The sequence below is a fragment of the Sorex fumeus genome, unplaced genomic scaffold (genome assembly GCF_029834395.1).
Source record: "Sorex fumeus unplaced genomic scaffold, SorFum_2.1 ptg000044l, whole genome shotgun sequence".
Taxonomy (NCBI): Eukaryota; Metazoa; Chordata; class Mammalia; order Eulipotyphla; family Soricidae; genus Sorex; species Sorex fumeus.
In genome coordinates, this window is record NW_026606101.1 from 20,091,342 (window position 1) to 20,102,385 (window position 11,044).

The 11,044-nt window shown below is 61.7% G+C and overlaps 1 protein-coding gene across 4 annotated transcripts in view; it reads left to right on the forward strand.

Moving 5' to 3' along the window:
- EBF4 (EBF family member 4) overlaps window positions 1-8,496 on the forward strand; it is a 76,384-nt gene extending 67,888 nt beyond the window's left edge. For 3 of the 4 annotated variants that reach the window (XM_056121345.1, XM_056121344.1, XM_056121341.1), the window contains exons 9-18: window positions 602-719; window positions 817-950; window positions 1,056-1,182; window positions 2,598-2,686; window positions 2,803-2,868; window positions 2,968-3,145; window positions 3,231-3,419; window positions 6,473-6,670; window positions 8,095-8,170; window positions 8,363-8,496. In XM_056121345.1, the coding sequence (XP_055977320.1) occupies window positions 602-719; window positions 817-950; window positions 1,056-1,182; window positions 2,598-2,686; window positions 2,803-2,868; window positions 2,968-3,145; window positions 3,231-3,419; window positions 6,473-6,670; window positions 8,095-8,165 (1,170 nt within the window). In that variant the 3' untranslated portion in view covers window positions 8,166-8,170; window positions 8,363-8,496. The remainder of the gene's footprint in view (window positions 1-601; window positions 720-816; window positions 951-1,055; window positions 1,183-2,597; window positions 2,687-2,802; window positions 2,869-2,967; window positions 3,146-3,230; window positions 3,420-6,472; window positions 6,671-8,094; window positions 8,171-8,362) is intronic. The other variant, XM_056121342.1, reaches the window with a different exon arrangement.
- The last annotated feature ends 2,548 nt before the right edge of the window (window positions 8,497-11,044 follow it).

Below are 11,044 nucleotides of genomic sequence, written 5' to 3' on the forward strand. Positions count from 1 at the left end.
GGACAGAGATCTGCCCTGTCGGGGTGCTCCAAGTCCTGTGCCTGCTGGGGGTGGGGAGCTCCATCTCAACTTATGCTGGCTGCCAAGGGAGGCTTCATTAGAGCCCCACTTAAGGAGATGCTAATTGTGACATTTTTACATGATTAACGACCCAGCTCATTTGCATAGCGTGAAGCCGAGAGCAGCTGCCCTTAGCACATCCCCAACCTGCGCACCCTCCCAGGGAAGGGGGTGGGGGGGCTCCCCCGATGGGCTCTTGGGCTGATGCTGTCCCCCTCATCCACACTCTCAGTCCCACTAGGAGCCCCAGGGATGCAGCCTGGGTGGGTGTGTGGAAACCAGTGGCCTCTCTTCCCACAGAGCTTCAGGCCTGATTTTTTTTGCTAGCTTCTGGGAGGTCAGTTCCCAGAGATAGTGGGGCTCTGGTTGGCTTGTCCCAGGACCCAGCTGTCCTGTCCCCCACCTTCCACCAGCTCATTCTTGGAGAACTGGAGCCCTTCCTGGGCCATGACCCTGAATTCCGAATGGCAGTCTCTGGTCTCCAGCGGCAGGTTCCCCCGCATCGGGACCCCAGGCAGGCTGGCCTTGGCTCTCCCCGCAGGTGGTGGTGTCCACGACAGTGAGCGTGGACGGGCACGTGCTGGCCGTGTCCGACAACATGTTCGTGCACAACAACTCCAAGCACGGCCGCAGGGCGCGCCGCCTGGACCCCTCGGAAGGTCAGGATCCCCGAGTCCAGCCCGAGGGGCTGCAGGCCCCACCCCGGGTCCCCACCTGGGCGCGCGCCGCTGATCCAGCTCCTCTCCTGTCTCCCAGCGGCCACCCCTTGCATCAAGGCCATCAGCCCCGGGGAGGGCTGGACCACGGGCGGCGCCACCGTCATTGTCATCGGGGACAACTTCTTTGACGGGCTGCAGGTCGTGTTCGGGAACGTGCTCGTGTGGAGCGAGGTGGGCCCCCCTACCCCACTCCCGCCCGCTTCCCTGGGAGCCCCTGGCCGCCCCTCCGCGCTCGTGCGCGCAGGGCAGGACCCCGACCTGCGCTCTCCCTCGCAGCTCATCACGCCCCACGCCATCCGGGTGCAGACACCTCCGCGGCACATCCCCGGGGTGGTGGAGGTGACCCTCTCCTACAAGTCCAAGCAGTTCTGCAAGGGAGCACCGGGCCGCTTTGTCTACACTGGTAAGGAGTTAGGGAGAACCCGGGTTTCTTGGTGGGAACACCAGGTGCAGGTGTGCGGAGCGAGTCACCCCAAACTGCGGAGTGGCCACTCCCGCCCCAAAGTGGCTGCTTCCTTAACCTGCACCTCAGGACCCTCCCTGGCCTACCTTCTCAAGTTCCCCTCCCCTTCTGACTCACCTAGGCGGGCGGCTCCCTGGTCTGCCCTGGGCCTTTGCGTGCGTGCGTGCGCGCGCGTGCGGCCGAGTGAGTCTCCCGGCCCGAATCCTCGCGCCAAGCGCGTGCGCCCCCTCCTGGACGCGGGGAGAAGCGCAGCGCAGTGGCCCGGCCACTCGCCTGCGTGCGGGGCAGAGGTGCCCACCTGGTGCCGGGCAGAGGCGCACACCCCGCTCCTTAGAAGCGGCCGGGAATCCGCTCCGCCTCCGTGCCCCGGGCGAACCCCGGTCCAAGTTCCCCGCATCTCCCTGTGCCCGCACGCCACCCGGCCGGTCAAACAGCGAAGGGGGCAGACGGGGGGAGGGGGGCGCAGGAATCTCTGGGATGCATTGTGGGCTTGGCTGGACTCCGAGAGTGGGACTGGGGGTCGGGCGGAAGGAGATGGGGTGCGGCGGTCCGAGAGGCAAAGAACGGCAAAGAGAGGCACAAAGTTCCCGAGTCAGTGCAGAAGGTGCCTGAGTTAGCTGGGCCGGGCGGGGCCCAGGAGGAGGGAGGTTGGGAGGGGGAGACGGGGAGGTTGGGAAGGAGGAGAGAGAAGACGGAAAGGGGAGAAAGGGAGGATGAGAGGGGGAAGATGGGAAGAACCACGGGGAGAGATGGAAGGAAAGGGGGCATCTCATACCCTGGGAAGGATGTGACTGTATATTCCCAAGAGCCCTGGGCATTGCCCACCGCTAACAGGCAGGAGCTGATGTTTCCGCGTGCCCTGTGATATATGGAGTATTGAGTTTTGGTTTCTTTGGATGTTTTGGATGTGGGGGCCACATCTCTCGGTGCTCCGTGCTTACTCCTGGCTCTGGGCTCAGGGGACTATATGGAATGCCAGGCAAGCGCACTACCCACTGTGCTATCTCTCTGGCCCAAGCTTTACATTTCTTTTTATAACAAATAATGCGCTCTAGTAAGACCAAATGCAATCAAAGTCTTCCTTCAGCCCTGCCCCTGGCCACCTCCCCAAGTATGTGCACGGCATGTCCTCTGGCATGGAGTGGGATCTGGGGTCGTGCAGTGCTTGGGGGGGGGGGTCCCACTCGCGGACACAGGGCCTGACTGCGGAAATCTCTGTGGAGTGGATGAGCAGAGAAGAGAAGGAGGGGACCTCTGTGAGCGCCCCTGGGTGGGGCGGGGCTGGGTGCAGGGGTTCTGCCGGCTTTGCCCCCGCGCCGGGTGAGAGTGTCCCACAAACGCCACCGTCTCCCCAGCCCTGAATGAGCCCACGATCGACTACGGATTCCAGAGACTACAGAAAGTCATCCCCAGACACCCCGGGGATCCCGAGAGGCTGCCTAAGGTACTCGGCAGGGCTCCGGCAGGGCTCCGTGGGGGTGAGGAGGGGTCGCGCGCCCCCCGGGGGCTGCCCCTCCGTCCTGCTGTCTCCCCTCTCTCCCCCCCCCCGCCCCACCCCAGGAGGTGCTGCTGAAGCGGGCGGCCGACCTGGCCGAGGCGCTGTACGGAGTCCCCAGCAGCAACCAGGTAGGGCACCACCGCGCTGCCCGGGGTGGCCGGGGAACCCGCGCCCAGCCGCCCAGACGCACCCCGCTGCCCCGCCGTGCCCCGCTCTTGTCTCCGCAGGAACTGCTGCTGAAGCGCGCGGCGGACGTGGCCGAGGCCCTGTACAGCGCCCCCCGCGCGCCCGCGCCGCTGGGACCCCTGGCCCCGAGCCACCCGCACCCCGCCGTCGTGGGCATCAACGCCTTCAGCAGCCCGCTGGCCATCGCCGTCGGGGATGCCACGCCGGGCCCCGAGCCGGGTGCGTGACGCCGCCCCCCGCCCCCCGCCCCCGCACGCGGCCGGCTGGAGCCGCTGACCGCCGCTGACCACCGCTGTCCCCGCAGGCTACGCGCGCAGCTGCAGCAGCGCATCCCCCCGCGGCTTCGCGCCCAGCCCCGGCTCGCAGCAGAGCAGCTATGGCAGCGGCCTGGGAGCCGGCCTCGGCGGCTACGGGACGCCAGGAGTGGCCGGCCTCGGGGTGCCCGGCTCCCCTAGCTTCCTCAATGGCTCCACGGCCACGTCGCCCTTCGCCAGTGAGTGTCCGCTGCCCGCCAAGGGAGGGGCCGGGGTCCCCGAGCCGCAGGACGGGGCTGCGCCGCCCTCGACCCCGCCGCTAGCCCCGAGGGGAGGAGGCTTCCCGGGACCGCCAGCCCTGCTCTGGGCGTGTGCGTGACGCCGTCCTCCTCTCCTGCCGCTGCGGCGCGGGCAGCTGGCACCTGGAGGCCTTCCCCCCCCCCCCCCCCCCCCGGCCCCGTGCACATGCTTTGAGCCCCGAGATGCGGCCACGTGGGGTTGAACCCCGGAGAACCACAACGGTTTCGGGAGGAGTTTGGCGCCCCCTGCCGGAAGCTCTAGGAAGGAGCGCTTGTCCACCGGGCCCCAGAGAGAAATTCCCCCGGGAAGGAGCTGTTAACTCACCACCGCTCTCTGGGGCCACGGTGCGCGAATTCTGGGTGGTCACTCAGCTGGGGTTAGGGTTTGCCTGTCCACATCAAGCACTAGCGGGCATACAGCGAATCACTTCCTTGGAGTTCAGTTTTTACCTTGGTGGAAAGGAACCGATATCAACCCCTGCTTAGGACTGTTCTCAGATCTGAGTGCACACAATTCAGGAGTGTCTAATTTAGAAGCCCCAACTCGCCAACTACTCGCTGACGTATGGGGATGGGAACTAGCAATCGGATGGATAAAAACAGCCTTATTACGCTTTGGGCATTTTGCACTGCCCTCAAGTTCTTCTTTTCAACACCCAAGTTTCAGAACAGCCTGCAGACCCATGCCTTGGGCTTAGCATCCCAGCAATCATTTATAAAACACCACCTTGATGCAGAGCCTCTGGCTGGGGCCTCTCTCTGCCCCAGCTCACCCGATCAGTTTTCTGGGGCTGTACTTCCCGTCCTGGGGGACACTGCTGAGCCAGCATCAGGGATGCAGAAGGCTGCCCTCAACCTTGCTGGCTGTGATTTTTTCTTAGTCCCTGCACTGTCCCTGGATTGTCAGTATCGCTAAGGATTGATCTCTCTGTCCCTGTGGGCCTCCTTGCCAGCAGCCTGAGTATTGCTTTCTCTGCCATGGCTAAGAGGCTGGCTCTCCTCCTGGGACCCAAAGTCCCAGATGCCATTATCTGTGCCATACTCCCTGACAACCCATCATTCCTTCGCTTAGGCTGGGATATACTGTTCCTGTTCCCACACAACTCTCTCTCTATGCACGTCCCCACTTTTGACACGGGTGCAGTCTGGAATCACCCATTCTTTCCACTGGGGTGCCGAGGTCAACCCCATTTGTCCAGAGGATCAAAGAATTCTAGAGGGGAGGGGCCGGAGAGATAGTACAGTGGGTAGGGTGCTTGTCTTGCCCACAGGCAACCTGGCTTCAATCCCTGGCACCCTGTAGGGTTCCCCAAGAAAAAGGAAAAAAGGGGCTGGAGCAATAGCACAGCGGGTAGGGCATTTGCCTTGCACACAGCTGACCTATGTTCAATTCCCAGCATCCCATATGGTCCCCCGAGCACTGCCAGGAGTAATTCCTGAGTGCATGAACCAGGAGTAACTCCTGTGCATTGCCGGGTGTGACCCAAAAAGCAATAAATAAATAAAGGGACTGAGCTCACTTCCAGCGTCAGTTGGGGTCCATCTGTTTCATAATGTCTCGCACCATCATGCCCCTCCCCAATATGCCCATCCACTCCCCCTGTGGCAGAGCTGAGGGGTGGGGGTGCAGACTAGGGGTTTCCCTCCTTGAGTTTGCCAGGCTATACATGAGTGCTTGTTCCTGCCAGAGGTTTGGGGTGTTTGTTCAGGTCTCCCTCAGTCCTTTCCTCCTCCAGGAGCCCTGGGCCAACCCAGGACTCCCAGTGACATTCATAATGTGCAGCTTTATGAATGTGCATTTATAAGTTTGCATACCAGTCAGAGCGAGGACGTGTTCTCTGGCCTTGGCTTCCAGACAATTCCAGCTCCCTGGGCCTCAGCAAGAAGCTGCAGTGCATGAGTATTACCTGAGGAGGGGATGGCAGGGCATGGAGAGCATTTGGCAATGGGGCATCCTCGTGTCAAAGTGATTGTTGGGGTGAAGGGCAGGGTGTTCTGAGGCTAACGTGGTCTTGAGTCATTGGTTTCAGGAACCCCTGACTTTCACTGGCTGTGTGGACCTCACTCAGCACAACCTTACTAGTCTTTAGAAGAGAGAGGCAGGGGGGCTGGAGTGATAGCACAGTGGGTAGGGCATTTGCCTTGCTGACCCGGGTTTGATTCTCAGCATCCTATATGGTCCCCCGAGCACTGCCAGAAGTAATTCCTGAGTGCACATCCAGGAGTAACCCCTGTGCATTGCCGGGTGTGATCCAAAAAAAGAAAAAAAGCGAGGCAGGGAATCGGTTCAAATAAAGATGGAGAAAGGTGGGATCTAGAGATGCCCTGGGCGGGGCTCCCCCAGGGGCTGCCAGAAGTGAGGGAGGAAGGGGGAGTTAAGCCAGTGTGTCAAAGCCTTACACCTCTTGGCTGGCCACTGTCCTGCAGACCGGCCCAAGCACCAGCAGTTAGAACCAAGGCAGCAGGCAAGGAGTGTCCAGCCTTTGTCAGCTGTGCACGGGCACCTGTTTGTGGACTATTGTTTGACAACAACTGAGTCACTGAGCTTGTGTGAGCTGTGATCCAGAACCAGAGGCCCGGGTGCACCCCCAGACTCTCCTAATCCTGACCTGCTTTGAATCCTGATTCCGGACTAGCCTCTTCTGCTGGGGCTGTCATTTCCAGTAGTTTCTACCCTGCCCTCCCCTTTCCATGGCAGTCCCCCTCCCAGGAAGCTGGTGTGGGATGTTCTGGTCCCACCTTTGTTTTAACTTCATGGATCCTGTCATCTCCAGCTCTGAAAAGGGGGCCTCCTAGAGCCCCCTAGAAGGCAAGTGCTGGCCCAAAGGCCTGTCCCCAGTCCCTTCCCTGGGCGATTCTCCCCAGGACCCTCAGAGCCCCCTGATGCCTGGGCCCCACCCCCCCAAGTTGCTCACTCTGGTGCTGTCTCCCTGTCTGTTGTGTCTCCCACCTCCTTCCCTGCTGCGTCTGCCCCTGCCTGCCCCGCCCCGGAGTCATGCCCTCTAGCCCCCCGCTGGCCGCTGCCTCCTCCATGTCCCTCCCGGCCGCTGCCCCCACCACCAGCGTCTTCTCCTTCTCACCTGTCAACATGATCTCGGCGGTGAAGCAGAGGAGCGCCTTCGCCCCGGTGCTGCGGCCCCCCAGCTCCCCGCCCCAGGCCTGCCCCAGAGCCCACGGAGAGGGCCTTGCTGGTGAGTGGGCACTGGGGGAAGGGGGGGCGTCCACTCCACCCACCTCCCACTTGCTCTCCCCTGGAGGGCGCCGAGCAGGACGCTCACACCCCTAAGTGTGGGAGGGAGGGGTCCACCCCAGATACTCTGGGCCAGTCCCTGGAAAAAGTCCCAAGAGACTTAAGCCCAGCTGGAGGGAAGGTGAGGAGGGGCTGCGAGACCTGCTCCTTCCAGTTGTGCCGGGCCGCGGGAACCCCAGGGTTGCAGCGCCACCCTGCGTCCACATGGGGTAGCGCCGCGCATCACCGTGTCCCGTTAATGAAATGATTGGCGGGTGCCGCTGCGTCCCAGAGCCCGGCTCTAGCCCGCGCTGTACAGCCAGTCCAAACAGGTCTCATGCCTCTGAGGGTGGGCTTGTTGGAGAAGCTCTCTGTGGGTCTGGACCAACACGCCAATCAAGTTGGGGGATTTTTTTCTTTGGCGGGGGGAGCAGTGGGGTTTGGGGCCACACTCAGCAATGCTTAGGGCTTATTCCTGGCTCTGTGCTCAGGGATCACACCTGACAGAGCCCCCCGGGAGGGCATATGCAGGGCTGAGGATTGAACTCCGGTCCCCACATGCTAGAGAAGCACCTCCCCCCCCTCCCTGCTTTATCTCTCCAGCCTCTTTTTTAGGTGCATATTCCTGGGTCTGTGCTCAGGGAACCGTGTGTAGTGCTGGGGATCTGAACCCAGTCCTCCCTATCTCTTCAGCATTGCTCCAGAGCCTCCAGGACTCCCTGGCGGTGCTGGGGGGTGGGGGGGGGAAGGGGGGCCCGGGGGCTATTCATTACCAAGGACGGAACTTGCAGCCTTAGCCTAATTTCTGCCCCTTTGAGCCAGTTCCCTGGCTCTGGATACTTTTCCTCAACCTCAGCGTAACTGAAGCTTACTACGTGAACAGAGCTCAGGAAATAGTGCACGGAGATACGCACATGTGCTTTGCACAGGGAGGCCTGGCTTCCATCCCCAACTCGCCATGGTCCCCCAATCACAGCCAGGAGTAACCGCCTAGGACCTCTGAGTGTAGCCTCCAAGCAAAAAGAACCGCTCTGGGGACAGGCATGGGGGGGGGGGGGGACAGGTCTGCATTAGGCTGGGTCCCCCTGGTAGCAGAGTGCTCGTCTTTCTGTCCTGGGACAGGATACTAACTCCCCACTCCAGCTCCAGACAGGTCCTCTGAAGCAGGCAGGGCCAGGAAGAGGTGCCCAGACCGTCCATGGAGCAGAGCTTAGGGCTTCGAGGGCTGAGGCCATCTTTTCCTCCCAGACTGTAGGGCCAGCTGGGCCCTGACTGGGCCCGTGCCTGCCCTTCACGCCTTCATGGCTCTTGAGAGCACTGACCACTGGTGGGGCAGGCTGGGCCCCGGTTCACACAGCTCATGGCCCTCTCCTTCTTCCCTAACAGACCAGCCTTTTGAGGATTCTGACAAATTCCACTCTCCAGCACGGGGGCTGCAGGGCCTGGCGTACTCGTAATTATGGTAGGTCTTGGGGGAGCAGAGGCCAGGTGATCTTCTCCCAAAGCCTGAGAGGTCTGGGGGGGCTGGGGTCCAGGGCTCCTGCCCCGGGATCCAGAAAGCTGGCCATGGGTCCCAGCTGAAGAAGGGAAGGGAACGTGGTCTTCTCACTTCCAGGCTGTCTCCAGAACCTTCTTCCCTTCCTCTCTCCCCAAGGTTGGCAGGTGTGGCCCACCAAGCCCGGACTGGAGGCCCCGCTGGGAATACACACCCACGTCTGGATGACGGCACAGACATGAGCAGGGTCAGGGCTATGGGCCAAGCAGAGGCCTACTTCCCAGCGCTCAAGGACCCCCCCTCCGGCTTCTCTCACCCCCCTTTTTGGGGCCGGTCAGAAGCCCGAGCACTGTGCTGAGCACTTTGCACTGAGCACTGTGCTCTCGGCTGGAGAGCATCGGGAGGTGCTGGGGTGCGGGGCCTCCCTGGCGGCTTCCTCTGGACTCGAAGGACCTGGTGCAGACCAAAGCGCCCGTGCCTGCGACAGCCCCCAGAGCACGGGTACGGACGGGACAGACGGTGGGAAAGGACAGCTCAGGGAGAGGGGCCGGGAAGGGCCTGTCGGAGTCTGGCCCCGCATCCCAGCGTCTCCCCAGGGCAGAGGTGGCGTCCACAGGTGCAGCCCACCCAGGCCCCCAGGGTGCTCCCAGGGGCACCTGTGCCCAGCGCGCCCTGTTCTCTCGGGGGCCCGCAAGCGCCTGCCTGCCACATCAGGAATCCCAACGGGAACTTGGAGCCTGCAGGACACAGAAGAGGGATGCCACGCCTGTGGAACTGTGGGTCTCCGCCCAGTGGGTATCTCATGGACTCTGGTGCCCCTCGACGTGACTCTGGCTGGCACAGGGGCTGGGTCCGGCCACCCCTGGGCTTCCCCTCTGCTCTGCTGAGGTTGGAGTGACCGGAACAATAAACACAGATGCAGGTGGCCCTGGCCTCTGGTTCTGCTTCCTCGGCGAGGCTCTGCTTTGATTCAGTGGCGCCTCCCCAAGGAGGCCCTCCACATCGTACCCCCAGGATCTTTCTTGTAATGTTAGGGGCCTTTCCAACAGCCCCCAAGTGACAAGCAGGGGCAAGTGTCTGCTCATGGGGTGTGGGGAGGCCTGAGACCTGCGGGGGACAGTCCTGAAAGTATCCCGCTGACCCCAAGCCATCCCCCACCCCATCCTCCCGCTGTCAGGACAGGAGCCAGGGAAGTGTCATCAGGCCTTTACGGGGACCCAGGACAGAACATTGAAGCTCTGTCCCAGGTTGGAGGGAGGACCTGACCGACTCCAGTCCCCATGCTGCTTACTGAGCCCCCATCCCCATGCTCAACAGCCCTGCCTGCTGGCCAGGGCTAGGGACCTTCCAGCTGAGAGATTGGACTGGGTTGGTGAGGAAGCTCCTATTTCCACAGTCTACCACCGCACCTCCCAGTTTGAGTCGGAGTCGGCCCCTGAGCCCAGCATTCCTCAGTTGCTTCCAGGGGTGGCCCCCCACCCCAAACCTTGTCTCCATCCTGCGTCTCCTCTGTCCTCCAGTTGAATCACATCTTGTGCTATAGCATGCCCCCCCCATTATGAAATTTCCACTCGTGCCCCCTTTGGAATATCCTAAGGGCCCACAGTGAGACCATAAGGTCCCCGATTTCGTAACGCTGCCCCAGGGGACAGAGCAATAGCACAGTGGGTAGGGTGCTTGCCTTGCATACAGCTAACCGAGGCTCCATCCCCACCACCCCGTATGGTTCTCTGGGGTCAGGTCCCTGAATGTAGAGCCAGGAGTAAACCCTGAATACTGCCAGGTGTGGCCCAGAAACACAATATAAATAATATTTTTTAAAATGAAACAGAAATGCTGGGCTGGAGCAATAGTATAGCGGATAGGGTGTTTGCCTTGCATGTGGCCGACCCAAGTTCAATCCCCGGCATCCATATGGTTGCCTGAGTACTGCCAGGAGTAATTCCAGAGTGTAGAGCCAGGAGTAACCCCTGAGCATCACTGTGTGTGACCCCAAAAGAAAAAGAAAGAAGGAAGAAAGAAAGAAAATGGTGTCCTACAGCACAGAGGCATCCTCTCAGGCCCAGAGCCCAGCCCTGTGGCCTTTCCTCTCCTGGTAGGACCCTGGGCTGTGGCCTCGGGGGACTCTGTCTCTGGCTCTGTCCTTCCCCAGCCTGGGTCCCGGCCTTCAGGCCTCTGGACAAAGACTCAGCGGAGAGGGTAGGCAGGGCTGGGATGCCTCCGCTTCCTTCTGTGTTCTTGGCCACAACCGGGAGTTCGTCTCACCTGGGACCCAGGCCGGCCAGAGCTATTTCCTGGCCTCCCGCAGGGCTGCTCCCTGGCCAAGCTCCTGCAGATTGCCTATTTGTACTGTAGGAGGCAGGTGGACAATGGTCATGCTCGAGGACCTGGGGTGGTCAAGAGCCATGGGTGACGTATACAAGATGTGGCATCTGTTCCCAGAGGCTTCCCAACTCTGCTCAAGCCACCAGGGGCATCGCCACACAGCAGGCAGAGCTCCTGGGTCATACCGGGCGCCCCGGACAGACCCTGGCCTCCCTGAGTGAGTGCTGTGGTACCCCCAGAGGACTGTCAGGAGATGGGGTCTTGCAGAAGGTGAGGAAGGCTGAGGGAGGGCCTCCGAGGGGAGCCCTGAGCCAAGAGGAGAGGACGGGTGTCCTGGAAGGAGGAAGGAGCTTGGTGGCTCTCTCCACTGGGTGGAGACACGGCAAGGACACCCTGGCAGGGCACCCTCACCAGGGACAGCACACTCACCAGGAACCAAGGGGAGCCCCCCCCCCCCGCCAGATACCAGATTTGTGTCCTCTAGCTATGTAGGCATGTGACAAAATAAATTTCTCT